This window comes from Bison bison, unplaced genomic scaffold (genome assembly GCF_000754665.1).
Source record: "Bison bison bison isolate TAMUID 2011002044 unplaced genomic scaffold, Bison_UMD1.0 scf7180017864193, whole genome shotgun sequence".
In the NCBI taxonomy this organism is placed as follows: Eukaryota; Metazoa; Chordata; class Mammalia; order Artiodactyla; family Bovidae; genus Bison; species Bison bison.
The window spans coordinates 2,252,805-2,277,371 of record NW_011494765.1 but is presented as its reverse complement, the minus strand read 5'-3'; the positions used below and the strand labels follow the sequence as shown (position 1 = coordinate 2,277,371).

The window sequence follows — 24,567 nt, the reverse complement described above, 5'->3', positions numbered from 1 at the left end:
CCTTGGGGTTGTAGTCGATCTGGGTGGTGTAGGCGTGCTCATTGAGAAAGGGCAGCTGCAGGCGGGCATCGGTGCCCGTGTGCGTATCGAAGGCGTAGGCCACGTGGCCCTCCCGCTGGTTGTACGTGTCCACGGCGTACAGGATGCCGCACACCAGGAAGCAGTTCCCGTAGGAGTTCCGCCGCAGCCGCGTCTTCCACGTCGTCTCGCGTTGCACTGACAGGTCGCCGGGGTCCAGGCGGCTCAGCACGATCACCTCAGACTGCGCCTCGTCGCGGTCATCCACGGCGGGGTAGATGACCCACAGGCCACTCTCGTCCACGGCGAAGTCGATGTCCGAGTGGCCGCGCCACTTCCAGGGCGTGGTGTCCTCGTACACCACGTACGGCAGCAGCGCCCAGGAGGCAACGAAGCGCTGCCGCAGGTCATACTTGATGATGTTCTTGGTGAAGGCGCGGTTGTAGTAGAAGGCGCCCTGGTACACCACGTGGCCTGTGCCGATCCAGTTGTAGGGCAGCTTGTACATGTTACTCCAACGGCCTGCGTGCAGGGGGCGGATGGTTACACCAGAGCCTCTGGGAAAAAGCCTCAACTGATCCCAGGGACCAGCAAGCAATGGAAACGGAGTGAGCTGTGGGCCTGGGGCTGGGCCAGTTATCTCGCCCCTTCAAGACACTGTCCCATTTGCCATGGAGCAAATGGGGGCTCAGAGGGTTCAAGGTTACCAGTTGTGGACCAGCATAGGCCAGGATGATACCAGGGCATTTGCCCATGCCCTTCTTGCTGCCTAGACTGCCATTTCCCATCCTGTCTGCCTGGGGAATGCCTCAGCATCACATCCTCTGGGAAGTCTTCCCTGGTCTCCAGGCTGGGCTCCCACAGCCCCAAGGCCTCCCTCGAGCACCATATCCAAGTTGTTTCTTAAAGCTTTTGCCACACACATCAGATTGTGCATTTCTGGAGGGCAGGTCATGTCTAACTGACCCTTTCTCCCCATCATGTTCCAGATGTGATAACAAAATTTCTGCCCTTCCCTGTCCAGACCTGAAGCTCCAGTAAGGACTGGGGTTCTGCTAACCTGTAAGACTGGGTGATAACCCCCCACCTCGTGGAGTTATGGAGATACCATGAGTTGATACACACAGGTGATTAGCACATAATAAGCACTCAGCAAGTGCTGCAAACAAGATGGACGTGGTCTTGCCCTCGCGAGTGTCATTTACTGTCAAGGGTAACAGTACTCAGAGTTTCCACTTAGGGGGTGCCCCTAGACTCCCCTTCATGGGGTGGCTGACCAGACAGGGCTAGGCCAGGCTGGGGAAGCCTGGACCACAGGATACCACAAGGCAAACAAGGGCCATGTCTCCAGGGGAACCCTCTCTAGGCTCCCCAGACCTGCCCCCCCTTCCCGTCTCGGGGGTCCCCCACCTTGCTTGAAGTTTTCCAGGTTGCGGAATTCCACCAGGCTGTTTCCATAGTAGTAGTTGGTGACATAGATTCTGTCATCCCTGGCAGCGGGGTCCTTCATCCAGGCTCCCTCATGGCGCCCATAGCTGTGGTGTCTCACAGGGGGGTCCACGGCCCGGAGGGTGCCCTCACAGCTTGCCTCTCTGCCTGTGGGGAGCGAGGGGCGCAGCATTTGATACACACACCCACAGGCCCTGAGCCAAAGCAACAGTCCTGGGAATGTTATCTGAATCTTTCTTAAATCCCCTCTGAGATTTTATTTGTAGCATTATTATTATTTTTTCTTTCTTCATAATCAAAGCAATGTCCCCTCATTGTAGAAAACAGAATATTCAGAAAAGGAAAAGGCAGAAAATAAAAATCATTCAAAATTCTGTTATTCAAAGAAAAGTTTAAACATGTTGTATTTCCTTCCTTTTCTTATTTTCTCTGCATGTACAGTCATGCAGAAATACTTAAAAAGCACCATCATTCTTCTGAATATACAGTTTTATGTATCCTGTTTTTTCCCTCCACTGAGCAATCTCTCACATCATTAAATGGCCTTTTAATGATGTGATTTCAAGGTTCCACCAGACCGCCAGACAGCTGTGCCACTGAATTAATTTAACCAATCCCCTCAGTTAGACTTTGAGATTATTTTCAGTTTCCCGACATTAGAAATAGACCACAAGGAAACCAGTTAAGCTGTAGCTGCTGTCCACATATCTGATGAATCCTTTAGGAAAAGATCCCTAGAAGTGGGATGCACATGGACCAAAGTAGGGGATGGTTTTAAGGCTTGTTATCACAGGCAGCCAAGATGCCCTCCAGAAGGATGGGCTCAATGACTTAATTAGGAAGATTTCTACCTAAGATATGAGCTGAAACTACAAACATGAACATAAAAAACAGGGCCAGAGACTGGACAGAAGAAATCGGGAAGTAAAAATAGTTGCTGGATTTGATGATGGGATTCTAGGTGATGTTTTAAGAAGAATTTGCTGAGAACACTATCTGTTTCCCTGTAAATGTAGTCAGGCTTTTCCTACAAAGATCAGATAGCCAACATTTTAGACTTTCCAGACCACATATTTCTGTTTCATTTTCTTTTTTTTTAAACAACCCTTAAAATATGTAAAAATTATTCTTAGCTCAAGGGCTGTACAAAAGCAGGCTGCAGGTTGTATTTGGCCTACGGGCAGTAGTTGCTGACCCGTGAGGCTTACTCACCTTGACTGGGGACTTCCGGGCGTGGGGGTGGCTCGGTGGGCAGGGGACTGGTGGTGGGGGTGGGGGTGGGATCCGAGGCAGGGGTGCCAGGGGCCAAATCTGCTCCCTCAGGGGCCTGGGGCGCAGCCTCTTCATGCTCTGCCGAGTTGGGCTCTGGTGGCCGGCCCTCCACCCTGGGCGGCAGCTGCTCCAGCCAGGAAGTGCCCTTGAGGGCGTTGTCTGTGGAGAGAAGACCCCGTGTTCACATCCGAGCAGCACCCACCACTGCCCGGGATCCTCCCCAGGCCCACCGGGCTGCCAGCACTGGGGCCATGGGGGAGAGGAGGGGCTGGCCCCTGAAGAGTGAAAAGCCTTGCAAAGTAGGAAGTGGAGAGGGCTTCCTGGTCGGCAGACTGGCTGTAAGCCCCTCAGGCGAGTGGCCTCGGTCAAGTCCCCTGCCTCAGTGGGCCTCAGCTTCCCCTTCTGTGAAATGAGAGTCGTGAGGTCTACCACGTCAAGCTGTTGTATGGATTAGAGAAAAATGTATAGGAGACATTTGCACAGATCCTGGCAAATGTGAGGCGCCGGACCTGAGAACCCTTTCCCTCCTAAAGAAACACTTTGTACCAGTGTTTTCATTTCCTGGATCCAATCTCCGGAGGCAGAAAGCCCTGCTCCCATGTTACAGACATTGTCTTTGTCTGGACCCACCCTCTAGTCTCTCTCATCCGGGATTTGACACCGCAGGTAGGGCAGGCCAGGTGTGGCCAGCTTCCCATCCCCTCTGGACCCCAGGTCTCTGTCCCCTTGTTCATCTCCTAACTCCCATCTCTCTGCTTGCTTGCCCTCCCTTCTTCTTCCACCCCTGCTGTCATGGGCTGTACTGACCGGAACTTCTTCAGCTCCATAGCACTGGTTGGGGCCCTCTCCAGTCATCCCTGACCTGCGCTCCCCTGGGTTGGAATGGCTGGGGTCAGGGAAATAGTTGGAATGGGCAGGGAAAGCAGTAAGACTCCGTGGCACAGAGCAGGAAACGAAAATCCTTCAGCTTCTGGGCTCTAGTCCCATTAACTAGCTGCAAAACCTGGAGGTGGTCACTTCACCTCTCCGAACTTGTTTCCTCTCCTGGATCAACTGCGACAGCATGTGTGCAAGGATTCAAAGCTGTGATACCAGAGACAGAGGAATCGTGCTGTCGTTGCTGTAGTGGCAGGGCTCCCAGAGATGTCCTGAGGCTCATGTGACTTCTACCTTGTCTCTTCCTGCTGGGCTTCCCCTTTGCTCAGGGTGTAGCCAGGCCCCACTGGGGAGCAGCCCCTGGGGTCTCTAGGGAATGAAGGCACACCCTCTGGCCAGCAGGCCTCAGCCGGGCCCAACCTTGGCACCCAGCCAGGGCAGGGCTTGTTCCCACAGGCCTCACTGGAAGAGTCAGATGCCTGCAGCTGTTCATGGGCAGGGCCCTGGCCAGGGGTCAGCGGCTTTACACGGTGGCCAGGCTGAACTGGCAGGACTCAGAGCTGACAGCTGGCACCAGGAGCTGGGAGAAGAGGCCCCTGAGATCTGAGAGACCAAGAACTGAGGGGCTCTTGGGAGACTGGTCCCTCACAGTTCCACTCCTGGCCCCCTTGGGCATGGGCTAGGCAGAAAGCCTCAGTGGAGGAGGTGATCAGCAGGACCCAGGAAGGGGAAGCAGGCTGGGGACACCTCTCAGGGACATCAGAGGAGAGCAGGCATCTGGGGAGGAGCTCAGAGGGAGAATCAGGACCACACCAGTGGGGATGGCCCAGAAATCTGGGAACTCTTGGAACTTTCGTCTCTTGTTTTTCGATTAATTATTTCGTTGCGCTTCACCGTGATCTGGTAGGGAGCTTTAAGAAAGAGACCAGAGTCTGTGGGCTCTTCTTTGGGGGGAACAGAGCGGATGTGCTGGAGAGGCCATTCACTCCAATGCCAATCTGGGCATGGGAGGTGCCACAGAGGCCCCGGGGCACTTCCCAGAACCCTGGCCCGGCCCCTGCGTTCTCCCCCCCACCAGAGGCAGCTGCTTAGTTATGCGTGTGCTTTTCCCCACTAGACTATGAGCTTCATGTAAGGCAGAATGTCTGGAAGATACAGCACACACATAGTGAACTTTCAGCAAATCTTTCAAGGAAGGAGGAAAAGTCCAGTGAGAGTGGAGACAGCTAGAAATACTGCAGGGGTGCCTCGCGTTGATTTTATCATCTCACCCACCCAACAACCCCAGGAGGGGGATTATCCCATTGTGTGGGTGAGCAAAGGGCACCAACAGGTAAACCACGGAGTTGAGGTCTGGGGCAGTTTACACAAGAGATCCTGGGTCCCTGTAGGACTCCTACTCCCCAAGGTTCCCGTCTTCCTCCAACTCACCAGCCACGGGCTCGGTCGTGTCTTTCCTGCCTGCCTTGTAGTAGGTGATGCCTCGGATCACGGCCTGCTGCTGGGCCAGGGCCCGGGGCTTGGCTGTGGGCTGGGGGAATCTGCCTTTGCCCTCCTTCTTCAGCCTCTCCACCTTCAGCAGCTTCTCCTTAGGAGGTTTCGAGAGGCCCTTGTCGACAAAGCTCTTCTGCACGCTGCCGTATTTGTTGTTTTCTTTGCCTTTCCCTCCAGCTGTGTCCTGGGGGAGAAGGGGAGTCTCAGACTTGGAGGGTGGTAGAAGGGATGTTTCAGGGGGTCAGGGAGGCTCAGCATTTGGGGGCTGGTAGCAGTCAGGTGGCTCCAGGCCCTGTGTCCCAGGAGCTCCTGAATTCACATCTCTCCTCCCATCGTGGTGATATCCATGACCAGGGTGTGCCTTGGTTTCCCTACTTAGCTCTCTAGCTCCCCGGTAGGCTTGAAGCCCAGCCTAATAGGTTAGATCCTGTTCCACTTACCAATTCCTGTTCACTCTGCCTGGGGGGTAGACTGCAATGGTCAGCTCCCCGGGGAGGTCAGCTTCCCATCCGTCTCTCTCACTCACTGGTCTTTGTGTGTGAGCCGGGAGAGGTTCTCAGGCCCTCCTGACCAATTCATCTCAGTGTGCCTGGAATTTTCCCAGTTAGCACTAAAAGTCCCGTATCCTGGGAAACCCTTCAGTCCTGGGCAGACTGGGATGGTTGGTCACCAGGGCATTGACCTTAGGGCATGCTGTTTCTAATATTTTAAGAATTCTGTTATTTTGGCTTCCTTTTAAACGCCTCTGATGCTGGCTTGGCACGCGAACACTGGGCCTGTGACATTACCCATTGTTAGGCAGGATCTCCAGGAGATACAGCAAGGACGGTATCTAGACTTTCTGTGCCACTGCCCCAACAGGACTCATTCCAGCTCTGGAACTGGCACGGAATGAGCAGGAAGCCAGCTCTGGGCCAAGGCACCGGGCTTCCTCCCTGCTTTATCAGCATCTATGTGGTCCTTGCTGCAGACACAGATGGTCCCATCATCAAAATGTCAGCACGGGAGGCTGAGGGGTGGAGGGGAAGAGAGTGGGCTTGGCCGTCACACAGGCCTGGGTTCCATCAAGGCCACCTTCTCCCAGTGACCCTGCTCCATGTTTCCTCATCTGCCAAACCGGCAATGAGCATCCGCCCTTGCAGGTCGTTGTGGGCTTCGCTGAGACCATGTCTGTGAAGAAGTCAGCTGCCTTCTTACCCCACTCACTAGAAAACGAGGCTGCTGTGGGAGCGGTGGGGGCTGTGTCCTGCACGTGGTGACTGGTCAAAGGAGCGAATGGAAGTAAAGTCTAGTCTGTGCTCCATCTGCCAAGGCACACATCCTGGTGTGTGTTGGTCATAGGAAGGAGCCTTCAGATAATTTATCCACCCAAAGAGGCCCCCCCCCCCCCTTTTTTTTTTTTTTTTTTTTAACTTGTTTTGGTTGCCCTGGGTCTTCACTGCTGTGCAAGGACTTAGTTGCTGTCCTTGAGCTTAGTTGCAGTATATGGGATCTTAGTTCCCCAGCCAGGGATGGAACCCGAGCCCACTACATTGGGAGCTGAGTTTTATCCACTGGACCAGCAGCGAGGTCCCTCCCCCTTCTAATTTATCTGACCAGTGGTGAGAGTCTTTTCTGCAATCTGTCTGGCTAGAGGAGGGCGTTTTTCAAATTTGCTCAAAGGTGTGTTATATGCCATGGATGGCTCTGCCTGCTGACAAAAGCAGTGCCTTTGCTCACTTTGGGAGCTGAGTTTGAAGATGGAAGGCTGGGTGTTTGCTGCAGGAGGTCTCCACCCCACGATCAATTGGTTGCATGAAGAAGTGGTATTAGTTGGCTCGGGTCCCGGAGGCATTGCCCACATACACCCCCTGCCCCCACCCCCTACCAGAACTGATGCAGCCAGGGGCCCAGCCACAGCAGATGAAGTTTCAAGCGGTTGTGCTGCAGGTGACCTGGTTCCCCCGGGACTAGGCAGGGAGGGTCACCTCTGCAACCTTGTCCCTGCTAATTTGGAACCAGGAATGAGAATACCACCAAACGCCTGGCTCAGGAGCCCCATGTCTGCTCCCAGCTCACCTGTGTTGACTGCTTACTGCACAGCAGGCACCCCCTTGCCCCCACCCTGCCAGGGACTCTCCCACTGGGCCAGCCCTCAGCCCCAACCTATGACCCCAACCCATGACCCAGCTGGCCCTCAGGGCCGAGGTCCCGGCACACTGTGCTCCCAGCCCACCCACCTCTGGTCCCGTCACCAGAGCCTGGTCTCACCTGAGCCTTGCTGCCGGCGGGGGCTGGGGCGGCGGCGGGTGCGGTGGCCGCGTCCTTCTGCAGCAGCTGGAGGCCCAGGCTGGAGAGCTCCTTCTTGATGCTCATCATGATGGCTGAGTGGTTCTCGTAGTGCCTCAGCTGCTCGCTGAAGTGGCGCATGCTCTCCCTCACCACCTCGTTCTCCCGGCTCAGGTTGGCCTTGATGCTCTGTAGGGGTGGGACTTGAGGTCTTTCCAGTCCCTGGGCTGTCTCCCACCCTGGGGCACACCCCGGCTTCTGCCATCAGGCTTTGCCAACCCAGTCTCCCAACCCAGGGCCCAGAGGAATGGGTGGGGCGGCACCCAAGAGCAGCAGTGAAATAAAGCATGCTGCTCGAGACCCGTGGTTATTAACTTTAATTTAAAAACTGCATGAATGAACAAACAGAAAACATGTTCATAGTACTAAATTAAAGGATATAAATGGATAGAAAATCTATGTCTCCCATCCACCTGTTTCTGGGTTAATTGTGATGGCCTTCTTTTTTCTTTTGTTTTTCTTGGCCATGCTGCATGGCTTGCAGGATCTTACTTCAGATACTGAACCCCCACCAGACACTGAACCCTGGCGGGGATCGAAGCCTTGGCAGTGAAAGCTCAGGGTCCTAACCACCGGACTGTGAGGGAATTCCTCTTCTTCCTCCCTCCCTCCTTTCCTCCCTTGCTTCCTTCGTTTCCACTTTGCTTTCTCCCTTGAGTCTGTTTGGGGAATTCTTGCACATCTCTGTATATAGTGCTTCTTACACCTTCTATGGACCACATGGCCGGCCACTGTCTGGATGGACCAAAATGTATTTAGCTAGTCCCTTATGGATCCATCTTTTAAGGTGCTACCCATCTTTTGCTACTTTAAAAATACCTTTTAAATTCACAAGTAATACATAAATATTCCCTTTTCATAAAATAAACATAAACTCATTGGGGTTTTGCTATGGCCTCTGATCCCTTCCTAGTCTCCAAGTCTCCAACTTTTCTCCTGGGTCTTGTTGGCTCCACCCGCAGCACCAAGCCCCATCTTTACCCCTACTCTGCTTCTCCTGCCCTGCCTCGTTGTCTCCCGCCTGCTGCGGACATTGCCTGGCTTTAGCAGCCCCTAGCCCCACAGGCTTCCTTGGTTTTTCAGATAGTAAAAAATCTGCCTGCAATGCAGGAGACCCAGGTTTCATCCCTAGCTTGGGAAGATCCCCTGGAGAAGGGAATGGCAAACCACTCCAGTATTCTTGCCTTGAGAATTCCATGGACAGAGGAGCCTGGTGGGCTACAGTCCATGGGGTCACAAAGAGTCAGACAGGACTGAGCGACTAACATACACACACACAGCCCCACTCCCACCTGGATCACAGAGAAGACGGAGGCAAACCATGTAAGGCAGCTTTTTCAACCTCAGCACTATTGACATTTGTGTGTTGTGGGACTGTCCTGCATTGTGGGATGTTTAGCAGCATCCCAACCACTGCCCACTAGAACCAACAGCATCCGCCACCCACTTCCCCCAAATTGTGACAACCAGAAATGGTTCCAGATACACCAGCTGTCCCCTGGGGAGCAAAATCACATAGGGCTGAGAACCACTGGCATAAGGGAAGAAAGCAGAGGGAAGCTGGGACTCCAAAGTGCTGCCTGACATCACAGGAGGTCAGTCCCTCCTGTGATGTTTTTCCCTTAGGCAGAGGAAGCCAGCTCCTCCTGAGGCTGTTCTTTCTGTCTCCTCCCAGTGTTAGCAAAAAACTTCTTTTGTTTTCCACAGCTATCACTTAGTGAACAGAAGCAAAGCAAAGATAATGCAAAACAGAAGATAATTTAAAAATCATTTCTTCGTGGCTGCGGAAATCATTGTCTGGCTCCTCCAGATTGCCTGGCTCACAGTTATGTGAAGTGAGTTAACATTTCCTAAGATTACAAGAGGAAAGAAAGGTCAAAGCAGAACTGTAGAACCAACAACAGGAGGGCCTGGCACGCACTATGCACAGGAAATCCTGGGCACAGGAGAAATTCAACAACTGTTATTATCTTTCTCCCGTGCTGGCACAAAAGAGATACTCACCAAATAATCTTCAAATAGTTAAGTGACCCTGGACTTTGGGGTTCGTAGGGGTTAATAGGGGCTTTCCAGGTGGTGCTAGTGGTAAAGAACCTGCATGCAATGCGGGAGACCCGGGTTCATCCCTGGGTGGGGAAGATCCCCTGGAGAAGGAAATGGCAACCCACTCCAGTATTCTTGCCTGGAGAATCCCATGGACAGAGGAGCCTGGCAGGCTATGGTCCATAGGGTTGCAAACCTTTGGACATGACTGAAATGACTTAGCACGCATGCACACAAGAGGTTAATCTCCCCTTGTGGGGCACAGGATGCCCAGGTGCCCCCTCCCGCTGGAAAGGAAGCCGGGAAAGGAAGCCCCTCACACCCCTGCTGGCAGCTGCATATCCCCGTGCTCTCAGCAGCCCAGCACAGACCGGATGCAGGAAAAGGCGGAGGCCAGGCTGTGCCAGCAGAGATGCAGACCTCAGGCCTGAACCTCCACGCCCGCTCAGCTCTGTCCCTGTCTCAGGGGGCGGTGTCAACCACCCACCAGCCCTCCGGCACATTTGCCCTGAGCAGGAGAAGACACTTAGCACCTCGGTCTCCAGGTAGGTGGGTCCTTGAACAGCCATGCTGCCTTGGGCCTGGCCCCAGGAGGCTTGGCCAGTCCTTCTCAACACTCGTGTTTCATATGAATGGCCGCCCCAGACTTGTGCCCTGGTCTTGGTGAACTGAGGGTGGCTACAGGTTCCAGCCCCCTCCACACCCCTTTCACACAACTAGTAGGCGCCTCAGTTTCTCCACCCAGGCCTCCAGCTTCCTGTGGGCCCTTGAGGCCCAGTCGGATCTCCTGCTCAAAGGTGGAACCCTGTGGCCTGCATCTCCTTGTCCAGCTCCCTCCTGGAATCCAGCTTCCTATAGCCACCAGCGTCCAGACAGAACTGCCCAGGCAGCAGCCTGGCCACTGGCTTGAGCTCTGCCCTTACCTCTTCTAATGTGTTCATCTGGGAAGCCACCTTGTGGACGTAGGCGTGCACTTTCATGAGGTCCATGCTGTACAAGGTGCCCTCCAGGAGATCCACCATGGACTGCAGCTGCCGGGGAAGGGTGAGAGTTAGGGAAAAGGCAGAGCACACGGCAGGACAAGAAGTGCAGTTAGAACTGGACATGGGACAATGAGCTGGTTCAAAATTGGGAAAACAGTACGTCAAGGTTGTATATTGTCACCCTGCTTATTTAACTTGTATGCAGAGTACATCATGTGAAATGCTGGCATGGATGAAGCACAAGCTGAAATCAAGATTGCAGGGAGAAATATCAGTAACCTCAGATACGTAGCTGATGACAGAAAGCAAAGAGGAACTAAAGAGCCTCTTGATGAAGGTGAAAGAGGAGAGTGAAAAAACTGGCTTAAAACTTAACATTCAAAAAACTAAGATCATGGCAGCTGGTCCCATCTGCTGCTGCTGCTGCTGCTAAGTCACATCAGTCGTGTCCGACTCTGTGCGACCCCATAGATGGAAGCCCACCAGGCTCCTCTGTCTCTGGGATTCTCCAGGCAAGAACACTGGAGTGGGTCGCCATTTCCTTCTCCAATGCATGAAAGTGAAGTCGCTCAGTAGTGTCCAACTCTCAGCGACCCCATGGATTGTAGCCTACCAGGCTCCTCCATCCATGGGATTTCCCAGGCAAGAGTACTGGAGTGGGGTGCCATTGCCTTCTCCGCTGGTCCCATCACGTCATGGCAAATAGATGGGGAAAAAATGGAAACAGTGAGAGACTTTATTTTCTTGGGTTCCAAAATCACTGTGGATGGTGACTGCAGCCATAAAATTAAAAGATGCTTGTTCCTTGAAAGAAAAGCTATGACCAACCTAGACAACATATTAAAAAGCAGAGATATCACTTTGCCACAAAGGTCCATATAGTCAAAGCTATGGTTTTTCCAGTAGTCATGTATGGATGTGAGAGATGGACCATAAAGAAAGCTGAGTGTTGAAGAGTTGATGCTTTTGAATTGTGGTGCTGGAGAAGACTCTTGAGAGTCCCTTGGACTGCAAGGAGATCAAACCAGTCCATCCTAAAGGAAATCAACCCTGAATATTCATTGGAAGGACTGATGCTGAGGCTGAAGCTCCAGTACTTTGGTGACCTGATGCGAATAGCCAACTCATGGAAAAGACCCTGATGCTGGGAAAGATTGAAGGCAGGAGGAGAAGGGAATGACAGAGGATTAGATGGTTGGATGACATCACCAACTCAATGGACATGAGTTTGAGCAAGTTCCAGGAGATAGTGAAGGACAGGGAAGCCTGGCGTGCTGCAGTTGATGGGGTCACAAAGAGTTGGACACAACTAAGCATATTTCACATATGGCAGGCGCTGTGTCGGGGCCTGAATGAACCACTTCACTTAATCCATAACAACCCCGAGGACAGTGGAGCAGTGGACACCGAAGGAGCTCTATCCACACCCCCTGGATCCCTGCTTCTGTTTCTCGTGCCCAACCCTGGCTTCCACATGCCTACCTTTTAACAGCCTGTATCTGTGACTCTCTTCAAAGAGCCACTTTGGCCCTCAAAGTGTTTGGGAGTGTGTGTCCTCCTGGGGCAGTCTGCAGGCAAGGGCTGACTGGTGTGGACATCTAGAAGTCAGAATCCTAGCCACGCAGGACAAGTGAGCTGCCACTCATACTCCAGCGTCCCCTGCAGCTGGGGCTGGCACTTGGCCTGAAACCATGCCTCTACTGGGCTCCTTTCCTTCCCCCTCTCTCCCCAGTCCTCCTGCTGCTTCATCTGCTTCAGTATCAGTTCCTCCTGGGAGCCCTTTCATAATAAGTCATCTGCACAAGAGTCTGCTTCTGGGCACCTGACCTGTGATAAGGTTTGGAGGTCTTTTATCTCGGTCGTGCAGATCGGGAAGCTGCTGCTTAGAGAGGTGAAGCCAAGGCCCCCGGCTGTTAAATGGTGGAGCCAGAAGCAGAGCCCAGATTGGTATAAACCAAAACCTCTTTCCCATCATGCTTTACTGTGCCTGTCTGAGTTCAGATGGGGAAACTGAGGCCAAGAGATGGGGAGGGGCTTGCACAACCAGTCAGTAGCAGATGCCACGTCTCCCTCGCCCAGTTCGCGGCTCTCCCCTCAGCTGCCCAACTCCATCCCCTCTCCGTCACACCTCATCAGGACATGACCCTTCCCTCCAGATGGCCAGGATGCCAGTGAGACTGTCAGGGAAACCTTGGCACAAAGGGCCAATTGGGAAATCAGCTTTCCCTTGCCTCTAGTGGGCAGTTCCTCCAGTCCACCCCCTGTATGCATTCTCAGGGCCTGAGCAGGCCGGCGCTCCTGTTTGGCCTTGGCCAGCTGTCTCCAACAGTTTTACTCCCACTCTCCCAGGGGTGTTCAAGCTGTTTTAAGCCAGGCAGTTCTTCTCTGAGTAGACTGATCTCGAAAACAGAAAAAGGGGGACTCTGGTGGAAGCAGGAAAAGGGCCCTGAGCCTCCTCTGCTTCCCCACAACCTTGTTCAGCCTTGGAAGGGTTGCGTGGTACCCCCAGGGCTCTGTGGAGTTCAGTTTCAGAACTGTGCAGTTTCAGAACTAGACGCTCCTGGGTCTCAGCTTCTCTCTGGGAGGCGGGCAGCAGGGGTATGGTGCACAGCAGCACAGTCTGGACAGGGCTCAGCTCAGAGTGGGTGCATAGCAAGGGCTTCATGAATATCAGTGATGAGTACCATTCCAGGAGGCTAAAAGGGACCTCCCAGCTTCATTTCTGTTGCCTTCAAGGCCACCAAAACTGGCTTCCTGAAGCACAACTTTGACCATGGGTCACTCCCCTGCCAGATGGCTCGCTGTGGCTCCCCACTGCCCAGGTGGGGCTTCTAATCTGCTAAGCCTGGCACTCAATGTCTCTTCGATCTGCCCCTGCCATCTTCTTTGGCCTCAGCAAATGTTCACTGTGGCCCAGGCATTAAGGACAGTGATGACAATACAGACACGAGCTTCCGTGATCCTTCTTAGGCTGTCAAGGAGTGCAGAGTGACACAGAGGTGTCCGGATCAGGAAACACAGACGGAAACACACACAGGTGCCCAGGTCACTGACGGCGGGGCACTGACTTGTCTGGGAGTGGGTGTGGGTTGATAAAGTCTGTCAGGAGGAAGTCTGAACTGAACTCTGAAGGACAAGCACAAATTGAGCAACGATGGCCGGAGACAGACATTCCAGGCCAAGGGAACAGCTCTTGCAAAGAGCTGAAGGTGTGAAGACACATGGCGTGTTTGAGCTGAGCTACTCAAAGTGTGGTCTGCAGACCAGCACCATTCCCAGTCCAAGCTGCTCATTACCAGTCTGTGATTAAGTAATTACACAAAGCAAGAGTAGACTTTCATAAAATTTCAGAGCCGTTCGACAGAGAAATTTTGTATCTGTGGACCCTACTAATCCAACACTGGACTTGTATTTAGTGTTTTTGTTTATATTCCATTTCATTTGTCTAACAACTAATTTTATAGTATTTTACAAAATATTGACTCTTGACAGATTTTTAAAAAACTGGTCTTTCACCACATACAGTTTGAGAAGCACAATATGGAACTGACCGGTGGCTAGTAAGGCTGGGACAGACAAAGGCGAGGAGGCACCCTGGGTCATACCCACTCTACTTACTCTCACCTAGCCTGTCTTTATTGCTGCTCTGCCTGAGGGACTCCTACACATCCCTCAATGCCCAGTTCTAATGTTACCTCCTCCTCAGGACTACCACAGTCCCTGGGATGTTGCTTGGTCTAGCACTGACTACCTAGCCATTATTGGGATCAGGAGCTGTGTCCCCAAAGGACTGGGATTTCTCAAGGGTGGGGCCACATCTAGTTCATGTCCAGAAGGAAAGGGAGTGAAGAGGTGAGAAACACTGCTCCTCCCTGCAGCCACCCTTCCCAAGAAAGGGGATCTAGAATCCCATTCTTCTTCCTCGGAGCCATGCAACTAAGGTCAAGTAACAGCTGCAGTTCTTAGCTTGAGGGGAAGGGTTGAGGTAGAGACAAGGGGCAGGTATAGGTGGGTATGCTCTGTTGTCCTCCACAGTGGCTTCTCCTAACCTCTTCTCCTGGGATGGTGGGGGAAACCCACGGAGGAAGGCGGAGCCACACCAAATAGGAGAGGCCTCAGCCCTGTCTTGTACTGCTTCTGCCATGGCTTCTCTTGGGGCTCTCTGGGTACCTCTCAGGCCCTCACTTTTGCTCCTAAGGTGTCGAGGAGGCAGAGTATCTTCTCTGGGCTCTTCCTGCAATCCCACCTGTTGGGTTAATCCCACCACGGCCCCACTCTAGTCCTCTAAGGCTGAATAAAAAATCCCATGGCTGCTGTGCACTGAAAGGCCTATGGGATAGCTCTGGGCTAAGAGAACTGCCCAGTGACCTCTCCACTGGGCAAGGGGACACAGCAGAGAATTCTTGGGTTCAAATCTTAGTGCTGCCAATTTCTTGCTCTGATCTTAGGCAAGTCACAGTTCCCCTCTGGGACTCAGATTCCTCCCCCAAGTAAAGCTGGGAACGTAAGTTCCCTCTCCAAAGGGTTGTAGCAAGGATTAAACCAGCTAGCCTTTAGAAAAAGGTTTTGTCTATCCTCGTGTCCAGTACGCTTACTGGGAAGTGGATATGAGCAAAAGTTGGATTTGTCCCTGTGACTGAAGACTGGCCTCTGGCTTCTGTCCCTGGAGTCTGCAGGGCGCTAGTGGATTTGGGGGACACTGTGGTCCAGGAACTGCCAAGTTGTCAAGAAGTCACTTGGGGACTTCCCTGATGGTACATTGGATAAGAATTGCTTGTCAATGCAGGGGACACTGGTTCAATCCCTGGTCCAGGAAGATTCCACATGCCGCAGAGCAACTAAGTCCATGTGCCGCAACTACTGAGCCTGTACTCTCTAGCCTGCAAGTTGCAACTGCTGAAGCCTGAGCACCTAGAACCTGTGCTCTGCAGCAAGAGAAACCACCACAATGAGAAGCCCATGCACTGCAACAAAGAGTAGCCCCCCGCTCCCCACAACTAGAGAAAAGCCCCCTCAGCAACAAAGACTCATCTCAGCCAAAAATAAAATAAAGAAAGCATTTCGTTCCTTTAAAAAAAAATAAGCCACTTGGCCTAAAATTCACCCCACCCCCCTGCCCCCTGCAACTTTGAGAGTTTTGGTATCCATCCAGTTGTTACAAAAATAAAACTAAAGTTAAATTTAAAGAAAATATTTTGAGCCAAATGTTGGAGATGATTCTTCCCGGGGCCTCTTGCTTTTCTGTGTGTCTTGCCTGCAGACACGCTGACTGTTCTTGTTCCAGGCCACCTTGTTGTAGAGTGAACAGACTCGGAGCAGCCAGAGAATGTTTCCCTCCAGAGCAGGGAAGGTGGGTTTGATGTTCCTCATAAGAGATTTGGATTCTCTACGTAGGAGCTCTTCTCTTGGAAGACATCCCACTGAATGTGCACGTGCTATCCAGCCCCCACTGCATCACCCCACGGGAAGTGAGTGGGAGAACCAGTGCAAGAAAGTGGAGGCACTCTGGTGACCATGAGTAATAAAGCCCTTTGTCTCTGGCTCACATCTTCTGCCAGTGTCCATGAAACTGGCAGGCTAACTTGTTAGCTTACACATAGGGCAACATCTCAGCGAACGTGACAGTTCTTGACACGAAAAGGGCAAAATAGACGCGTTTGGAAGAAATTATAAAAGAAATAGATCCTCTCAAAAGCCACCAAATTCTCTGTGATGATCTACAGGGGTGATGGGAGGGAGGCTCCTGAGGGAGGGGATACATGCATACTTAGAGCTAATTCACGCTGTTGTACAGCAGAAACTAACACAACATCGTAAGGCATTGTCCTCCAGTTTGAGAAAAAGCCATCAAATTATCTGGGCTATTACAAAAAGGAAGATAGGAGAGCAGGGTGATTTAGAACACATGCTTTGGACATGGATCTGAGTTCAAATCTGAGCCCCACTAGGCCCTCCAAGGACGGAGTTCTGCATGGTGTGAATGGTACGTGGGTGCCTGGCTGGCTGGGTAGCTGTGATCTCCTTGTCCACGTCTATCCAAGCTATGGGTCCTGGTGGTGGGCCTGGCACAGGGCTGGGTCACCCAGAGGTGGCGCCTCTTTCTAATCTTCCCGTGGTGGGTGTGTAGTTATAACATTCACATAAAAACAGGGTGTAGACTTAAGGCTGCATGTCATATGAGCACTCGGGCCAGTTACCTAACTTGTCCAAGCCTCAGTTTTCTCACCTATAAAATGACGGCAAAGATCCCACATTTCACCGAATGGATTAAGAATTTAGAGAAATAATGTAGAGGAGAAAAAGAGCTTAGCACAACATCTGGCACGAAGGTGGTACATGAATACGGGAAAAGTTATGACATGAAACAATCAGGTGCCGCAAAATTTCAAATGCTATGTGGAGGTGACGATGGATGACCTGGTTTGGGGAAACCCAGGACACTCGGCTGGATGGTAATGAGACAGTAAAGGGCTGTCTCCAGGTAAACTCGCCAGAGCAGTCTGCCTCCATCGCTGACTGGCCCAGTGGCCTTAGGCAAGATGTGGTTGCCTCCCAGGGAGCCTCTGTTTCCTCACCTGTGAAATGGGGCGAGGACAACCCCTCTCCTAACATGTGCGGCCCTCTCACTGGAGGGCCGGCCCGCCAGCCCAGGCTAGGTGTTGGTGTAGGAGGGGCCCCATCGCGCCTCTCCTCCAGAAGGTCTACCTTGAGGAGCTCGGGTGCCTGTTTCTTGAGTTTCTCCATCTTCCACTCGTTCTCGCAGGGGTTGAGCGAGGAGGGCGGCGCCGTGCAGGAGCAGCGGCAGTCGGTGCCGGAGCTCACCGTCTCCACCGTGTAGAAGTCCTCCACGCGCGCCCGCCCGCTGCGCACCCGGCTGCACGCGTCCTTGCTCAGCGGCCGCATGATGCACTTGCAGCGGCAGTCGGAGCCCTCTGAGGTCATGCGCACCTGGTCCACGTCGCCGAACACCTGCAGAGAGGCTGTGGTGAGCTGAAGGCCAGGGCTGGGGCGAGGGGAGTGTTCCCCTTCCCTCCGTCCTTTTCCTTCAAGCCCACCCTGAGAGGCCACACACCCGATGTCTTAAGTGTGGTCACTGGGGGCAGCAGAACTTTCAGCCTGCAGGAGTCAGCTGGGTGAGATCAGTGGCAGGCACCAGGCTCCAGCCTGCTTTGCCCTCACACACCAGCAGGGCCCTGGGAGTCCCAGCCAGAACTCCCCTAGCTGGCTCAGCCCGCCCATCCTGGGCTCCAGGCTCTCAGGGCACAGCTATTTATGACTCAGTCAACAAACCCACACCTTTGAGCTCTCACTGAAGCCACCAGGACCCAGGCAAATTCAAGGCCCCCTTGGGCTTTCTGCCAAGCCCACCCCCATGAGCATCCCAGCGTCCTCTGGGAAGGGCAGTAGGCACTCCATTTCTGCTCTGAGCCCTCAGACACCTGTTTGAAGCCCTGGCCTCTGCCAGACTCTGGGTAGGAGCTGGAGGTGCAGAAGAAGTAGACAGAGGGGCATCCTTGACCTTCTCAGCCATGGGAGAAGTTGATGCAGTGAGCCCTGAGATCCAGAGAAAGACACCCATGAAGACTGCTCGGAGGAGGGCACCCCGGGGGACATTTCTAAGCATGAGTAGAACAGTCCAGGGAGAGCAAGTCAGATGTGCAAAGACAAGCAAGGACTGGGCACCTTGGGAGCCTGGAGGAGGTTCATTCTGGCTCGTGCCTACAGAGAGCCTGGTGGTAGGAGGTAAGGCTGAGGGAGGCAGAGCCTGACCCATGGAGGGCCCTTAAAACTGGCTGAGGATCTGGTCTTCTTCCTGAAAACACTGGGAAGTCATGGAAGGGTTATCAGCAGGAGAGAGCCAGGGCCAGGTCTGCAGGGCACTCAGTCAGCCTGCTTTGTGGACAGACGGTGGATGGAGGAGGCAAGCCTGGGATGCGGAGCCCAGGGAGGAGACATTTATTGAGAACTCACTGAGCACTGGGGAGGTGTGGGGCGGTGGTGAGGAACACAGCCATGGGCCACCTACAGCTGTGTGCACTCGGGCAGATTACTTAACCTCTCCGTGCCTCAGTTTCTTCACCTGTAAAAGGAGGGTACTGCTAGTGAGTATATCGAACAAAAGACTGTGAGGACTGAGAGACAGAATACCGGGAATATGTTGTAGTTGTTATTATTAGCACCAATAATCCTGACAGGGGCTTGTTTATCCCTCTATATTTCTCCATGTGGGTACATTGGTAGGTATTCTTTTTATTTATTTGTTTGGCTGTGCCAGGTCTTAATTGCAGCACCTGGGATCTTTGATCTTTGTCGCGGCAAGTGAACCCTTAGTAACGGCGTGTGGGATCTAGTTCCCTGACCAGAGATTGAATCCTGGCCCCCTGCATTGGGAGCATGGAGTCTCAGCCACTGGACCACCAAGGAACTTCCTAGACATTCTTAGCAGCGTTCTCCAGATGCGATAATAGCCCTGGAGCCAGCAAATAACTTGTTCAAGGGGATGAGAGCCCAACACGGGTAGACCTGCTGTCCCGCGGGGGTGAGGAGGGTGGGGAAGGGGGCGCTGTGGTGGAAGTTTTGCCCGGGGTCCTCTGTGGGGCAAGTGTGCCCTGGGCCCAGCTGGGCAATTCTCTGCGCCCATGAGCACTGACAGCCAGGCTGAGATGATGTACATTCTTTAGATCGCCGCTAATGCGGTAAGCCTGCCTTTGCTTTGAGACTTCTGGGCCCCCTTCCCAGCCCTGCTGGAACCCCTAGTCACCCCCACCCACTCCCACAGGTGGGGCAAAGAGCCCAGCAAGTGGATGTGGGTGTGTTCTGTGTGGCCCAGGCCAAAGAGGCCTCTTCCTGGGGACTCACCCATAATCCAACACCCATCCCCACCAGCAGCGGCCTCCACATGACTGCAACATTCCTTCCCTCCTCAGATGAGGTGCTACGTCCTGATGGGGGCGGCCAAGGCCCTGACACAGGCCAGGAGGCAGGAGTCAGAAGAGGACCTCCACTCCAGCCCCAGCTGCCAGGAGCCTGGGGCAAGGGCCCCGCCTCCTGTGGTCACAGTGTCCTGTGGTGCTTGACTGGAAGCAGCAGAGCCTCATGGAAAGAAGCCAGGCCTGGGCTCACATCCCAGCTCCCACATGTCCTCCTCGCATGGCCCTGACCCCTCTGAGTCTCAGCCTCCTCCTCTGTAAAATGGGGAGGATAACAGTCCTTTCCCCATAAGCTTGTCCTGAGGCTGAAATGAGTCAACGCATGTGGAGCACCTAGCATAGAACACCTGCTCTCTACTTGCTACTGAAGCTGCTGCCAATAACCCTTTTGCATGTTTGTACGTAGTTTTCTACCTCTGTGCTCTCACCACAACCACACATCTTGGAGAGGAGAAATCTGAGTCTCATAGAAGGTGAGGGATTTGCCCAGGGTCGCACAGCACAGCCTGACTCCAAACTGTAGTTCCCATGCAAGTCACCAGGCAAGGGCTTCTCCACAGCAACTGAGCTGGGAGAGAGATGGTGGCCCTGGAAGGATCAGGCCTCGGTTGGGCAGGGGAAATGGATCTGACCCATTTTGCCCTCAGTCTGTAGGCTGGGGTTACTGCCAAGCAGGAAAGTCCCTGCCTGAGCCCCCATCTTTCCCTGCAGCCTCACTCAGCACACACTGCTGCTAAAGCCCCCAGGAGTGTGGGTGGCTTGTGCTTAAAAAGATCCCCAGCTATTTGCAAGGAAATCCCACAGTAAGAGGCCAAGAAGGCATGTTTGATATTTCTGAAGAGAGATGGATAAATCTGGCCAGAATGGAGAAGTGGGGTTTCAACCTAGAAAATGTTCTAGGAACAGAACAGATTGTGTCACCTGGAGGTTGAAGCTTCCCTCTTCTCTCATGGCCAGCCCAGATTCACCAAGTGGCAGTTTCCACATGTCCTTCTGCAGGCAAAGATCTCCCCTAGAGCCCATGGTCTTCTGGACACCGCCTCCAGATGCACCCCACGGGCACCCCAACTTAATCCATTCAAAACTGGGCCCACCATCTTCTCCCAAACCCACGTCTATCTCCCCTCCTGCACAACTCAGATCTTTGAGCCTCCTCTTTGCTCTCACCACTCTCACCAGAACAAACCCACCAGTCATATTCTTCTGATGTGTGTACATAAGTGCTCAGTTGCGAAGTCATGTCCAACTCTTTGCAACCCCATGGACTGTAGCCCATCAGGCTCCCCTGTCTGTGGGATTTCCCAGGTAAGAATACTGGAATAGGTTGCCATTTCCTCTCCAGGGGATCTTCCAGACCCAGGAATTGAACCTGTGTCTCCTGCATTGGCAGGCAGATTGTTTACCACTGTGCCACATAAGAAGCCTGTTCTTCCAATGCTTCATCCTAAATATCTTCTATCTCAATGGTCTCCACTCCCTGGCCACAGCCTAAGCTCAGGTTGCATTAACTGCTTAGTTAATGCAACTGCTACCTAGAGAATACATGGGGCTTCCCTGCTGGCTCAGTGGTAAAGAACATGCCTGCCAATGCAAGAGACATGAGAGTTGCGGATTTGATCCCTGAGTGGGGAAGATTCCCTGGAGAAGGAAATGGCAACCCACTCCAGTATTCTTGCCTGGGAAATCTCATGGACAGAGGAACCTCACAGGCTACAGTCTATGGAATTGTAAGGAGTCAGACATGACTTAGCGACTAAAGTAAGTATGGTTAATAGACCTATTTAGCAACTAAACAACAGACAATATAGGGAGCCGCCTCTCTGCTCGATTAATCTTCCAAAGCTCCTCTTTGATGATCTGTTATTCTCTTGCTCCACAAACCTCCATGAGTTCTCAGCTGGGAGATGTGCCTCAGAATTACCTGGGATGGGATAACTTGGAAAATGCAGATGCCCTGTCCTTATTCCACCTTGACTCAGACTCTCCCAGGCTTCTCAGGTATTTGGGTGCCCACTAAAGGCTGAGAATCCTGGAGCCCCAGGAATCTCCAAACTCCCCAGGTTCCCTGTCTTGGATTTTTGAGCAGCCCCTACCTGACTCTCTTGAGTCTCATTGTTCAAGTCTGTCAAATGGGGAAATCCTGAATGTTGTGTAAGATCTTGAATGTAAACCCTAGGCAGAGGGCTTGGCACCCAGGATGTTCTTCACGTGCCCCAGCCAGTGGGAGAGATGGGGCAAGACTTTTCCTGCAGAGAGACCCGAGGGGCCTGGCTTGGCCCCACACTCTGTTTTGTGCAGAAGGACTCCATCACTGTGCAGCCCTGGCCGGCTATGGAGCCTGTTTCCAATTACACCCACAGGCGGCAACTCCCTGAGTGGAGGAGCAGCAACACCTAAGCCTCTGAGTACGGCCTGGACTGGAACATCTGATCCAGCCTGGGATACCACCGGCTGCTTGTGCCAGCCCCTCCTGCTCCCCTGGCCCAGCTCCCACAGGCCTTGGTACCTCCTCCCTGTCCTCAGGCCTCTGATCAGCAGCAGGGCTGCCCAAAGATCCCCTTCCCACTCCTGAATGCATGGAGGAAATGAGGTGTCAGCAGCTCTTTCACAGATGGGGAGACTGAGGAAGAGATGTGGAATTCTCAGCCACATTCCAAGGACCTACAGCAAAAAAGCAGGTTCCTGGAGGCCTCTGGTACTGTGCCTGGGTGTCACGTGGTCACCTGTCTATCCAGCCTAACCTCCTCACTGGGCAGCCCCTCAGAAATGCCAGGAAGCTGTGAACGCCTCTCACTGGACAAAACTCTTCCTTAGATGGAAACCCCAAGTCCTGTTTAGGAGAGACCTGGTTATAAACACAAAATTAAAACATGCCAAGCGAGGAGCTGGCCACAGGCGTTCTGGGGTTACGTTGCCCCTGCACCCCTGAAAGTCCTGGGCAGAAGGGGAAGCCAGACCTCCCAAGAGCAGGAAGTCTGAAGCAGGGCCAACTTAACCCTTTAGGGCCCTAGACAGACTTCACTTCCCAGATTGGCCCTCCAAAGAGCTCGCCCCTCACCCTCAGAAAATAGGATGGGCTTGGAGGAAGGAGGATTGTTGGGGGAGGGAGGGTAATAATGAAAACAGCTCTCTCTCAGAGCCAGCAGGAGTCTGGCTGTGCTGAGGAATGCAGAGTAAATTCACCCATCACTTGATTTTTATTTTTCCCAGCTGGGTGAGTGCTGTGGGTGGGAGGTGTCCGGGGGAGGGCTGTGCTGAGTCCCCCAGCTGCTTCATCCTCCACACTCTGGGATGTGCCTCCCCGCCCCACCAGCCCCAGCTTGCCCTGGGACAGCACGCGCACGCGCGCACACACACACACACACACACACACACACACACGCACACACGCACACACACCCACCCTAGCAAGTGTTTGGCTGACTCACTACATAAACAGGGTGTTGGGTTTTCTTTGTCTTTGCTTTGAATGCAAGCCCTCCCCCACAAGCTCTATAGTCCTCGGCATGGCTCAGAGGATGCCCAAGACCAAATATCCCTCCCAGCTAGAGAAATAAGAGATGGCAAAGTGCTGATCAGGTTATCTGGGGTTTTTTGCTCACTTGTTCCTGGACCTGACCCAGGTCAGGGAATCCTAGAAGGCGCTATATGGAAAGAAAGTTGGGAAGATGTTTTTCCAATGGGGGATCTGAGGTCCAGAAATAGGCAGTGACTTGCCCAAAGTCACACAGTCTAAGAACAACAAAGGGCCAAAGAAACCTAGGTTTTTTGATTCACAAACCAGCTTTCTACACACCCTAATTTCCCATCTGTAAAATGGGAATGCTACTCATTCCCTCCTTATCTTTGGAGTACATGCTCAAGACTGCAGCTCACTTGTTTATATACCCTGAGCTGAATCTTCAGGCTGAGGGTCTGCCAGTGCCTACTGCTCATATACTTACCATGTGGCTAGTGGTCTCTGCCCTTTACCTGCCTGTGGACAGGGCAGCCTCACCTCCTACCCAGGAAAGGGGCTGAAGGGACATCAAGAGAAGTCACTCTTATTCTCATGCTCTGCAAGAATAAGGGCTCTACCTCCCTCCTACCTCTCACTTTTCCCCAGCCCTGACTCAGTCCTCACCCGGTCGTTTCTAAAACATCCTCAAGGGGTCCCTGCTCTGACTGACTCAAAGTGCTTCTCCTGTCTACATTCTGGATCTCACCCTCTTTTTGGGGTCTCTGTGGTGAGATTTCAAAATCACAGTAGCATTTACTGGGCACATACTAGCTGCCAAAGTGGTGTTAAGCATTATCCAGGCTTGATCTCTCTCATGTAGAGATCATCGACTGCAGGAAGTGAGAACTATGTTGTTATTCCCATATTTACAGGCCAGGAAATTGGAGGGTCAGAGAGGTAAAGGCTCAAGGTCACTTGGATGAGAGGTGAAGGTGGGATTTGAACCCAGATCTGCTTGACATCAGAGCAGAACCTTTTAGCCACAACTGAGAACATCTTGATCACTTCTGCAGACATGGTGTCCTCTAGAGCAGGGATCCCTAACCTCCAGGATCTACTCCCTGATGATATGAAGTGAAGCTATTATAATTAATAATAATAGAAATAAAGTGCACAATTAATGTAATGCGAAAAACTATCTTCCACGAAATCCATCCCTGGTGCCAAAAAGGTTGGGACTGCCACTCTACAGGGTACGTCAGATTTCTGGCAGGAACACCAGAAGGCAGGAAGGACCAGTCCAGCTGGATTCACTGGGGAGGGACTCTGGGTCCTCAGTATGGGCTGAAAGCCTTGGCCCAGGGCCTGCTACAAACCTTGGAGTCGCTAGGTAGCAGTTACCAGGGCTCTGTCCCACGTGCGTTAGCCTCCCACGGAAACTTTGAGCCAGATCTCTAGGCTGCCCCTGCCCAGCGCTCTTGGGAATCACCTCCCTAGGCTGGAGACTCCATCGCCTTCTGCACCCCCTTCAAGCTCCCAGCGCCCCTTCTCCCTAGCTCAGGATTTCAGTACCGAACTTCTGCCCTCACTGGACTGTGTCCAGCGCCCCTTCCTGATGCTCCGGGTCCCAAACACCCCTACCATCTCCAGTGCTTCTTCCCCATGCGCTCCTGTCCTGGTGTCCCGGTCCCTGCAGCCTCCCTATTAAGCTCGAGGTCGGGTCTCGCCTGTCCTG

The 24,567-nt window shown here is 53.0% G+C and overlaps 1 protein-coding gene across 1 annotated transcript in view; it reads right to left on the bottom strand.

Annotated features, from left to right (window-relative positions):
- Positions 1–24,492, bottom strand: part of OLFML2A (olfactomedin-like 2A) — a 28,317-nt gene extending 3,825 nt beyond the window's left edge. Inside the window, exons 1-8 of the mRNA XM_010844042.1 lie at positions 24,474–24,492; positions 17,169–17,432; positions 10,404–10,511; positions 7,360–7,566; positions 5,047–5,293; positions 2,680–2,898; positions 1,429–1,614; positions 2–540 (exon numbers count right to left, since the gene is read on the bottom strand). Of these exons, the coding sequence (XP_010842344.1) occupies positions 2–540; positions 1,429–1,614; positions 2,680–2,898; positions 5,047–5,293; positions 7,360–7,566; positions 10,404–10,511; positions 17,169–17,432; positions 24,474–24,476 (1,773 nt within the window). The 5' untranslated portion in view covers positions 24,477–24,492. The remainder of the gene's footprint in view (position 1; positions 541–1,428; positions 1,615–2,679; positions 2,899–5,046; positions 5,294–7,359; positions 7,567–10,403; positions 10,512–17,168; positions 17,433–24,473) is intronic.
- Positions 24,493–24,567: the final 75 nt, after the last annotated feature.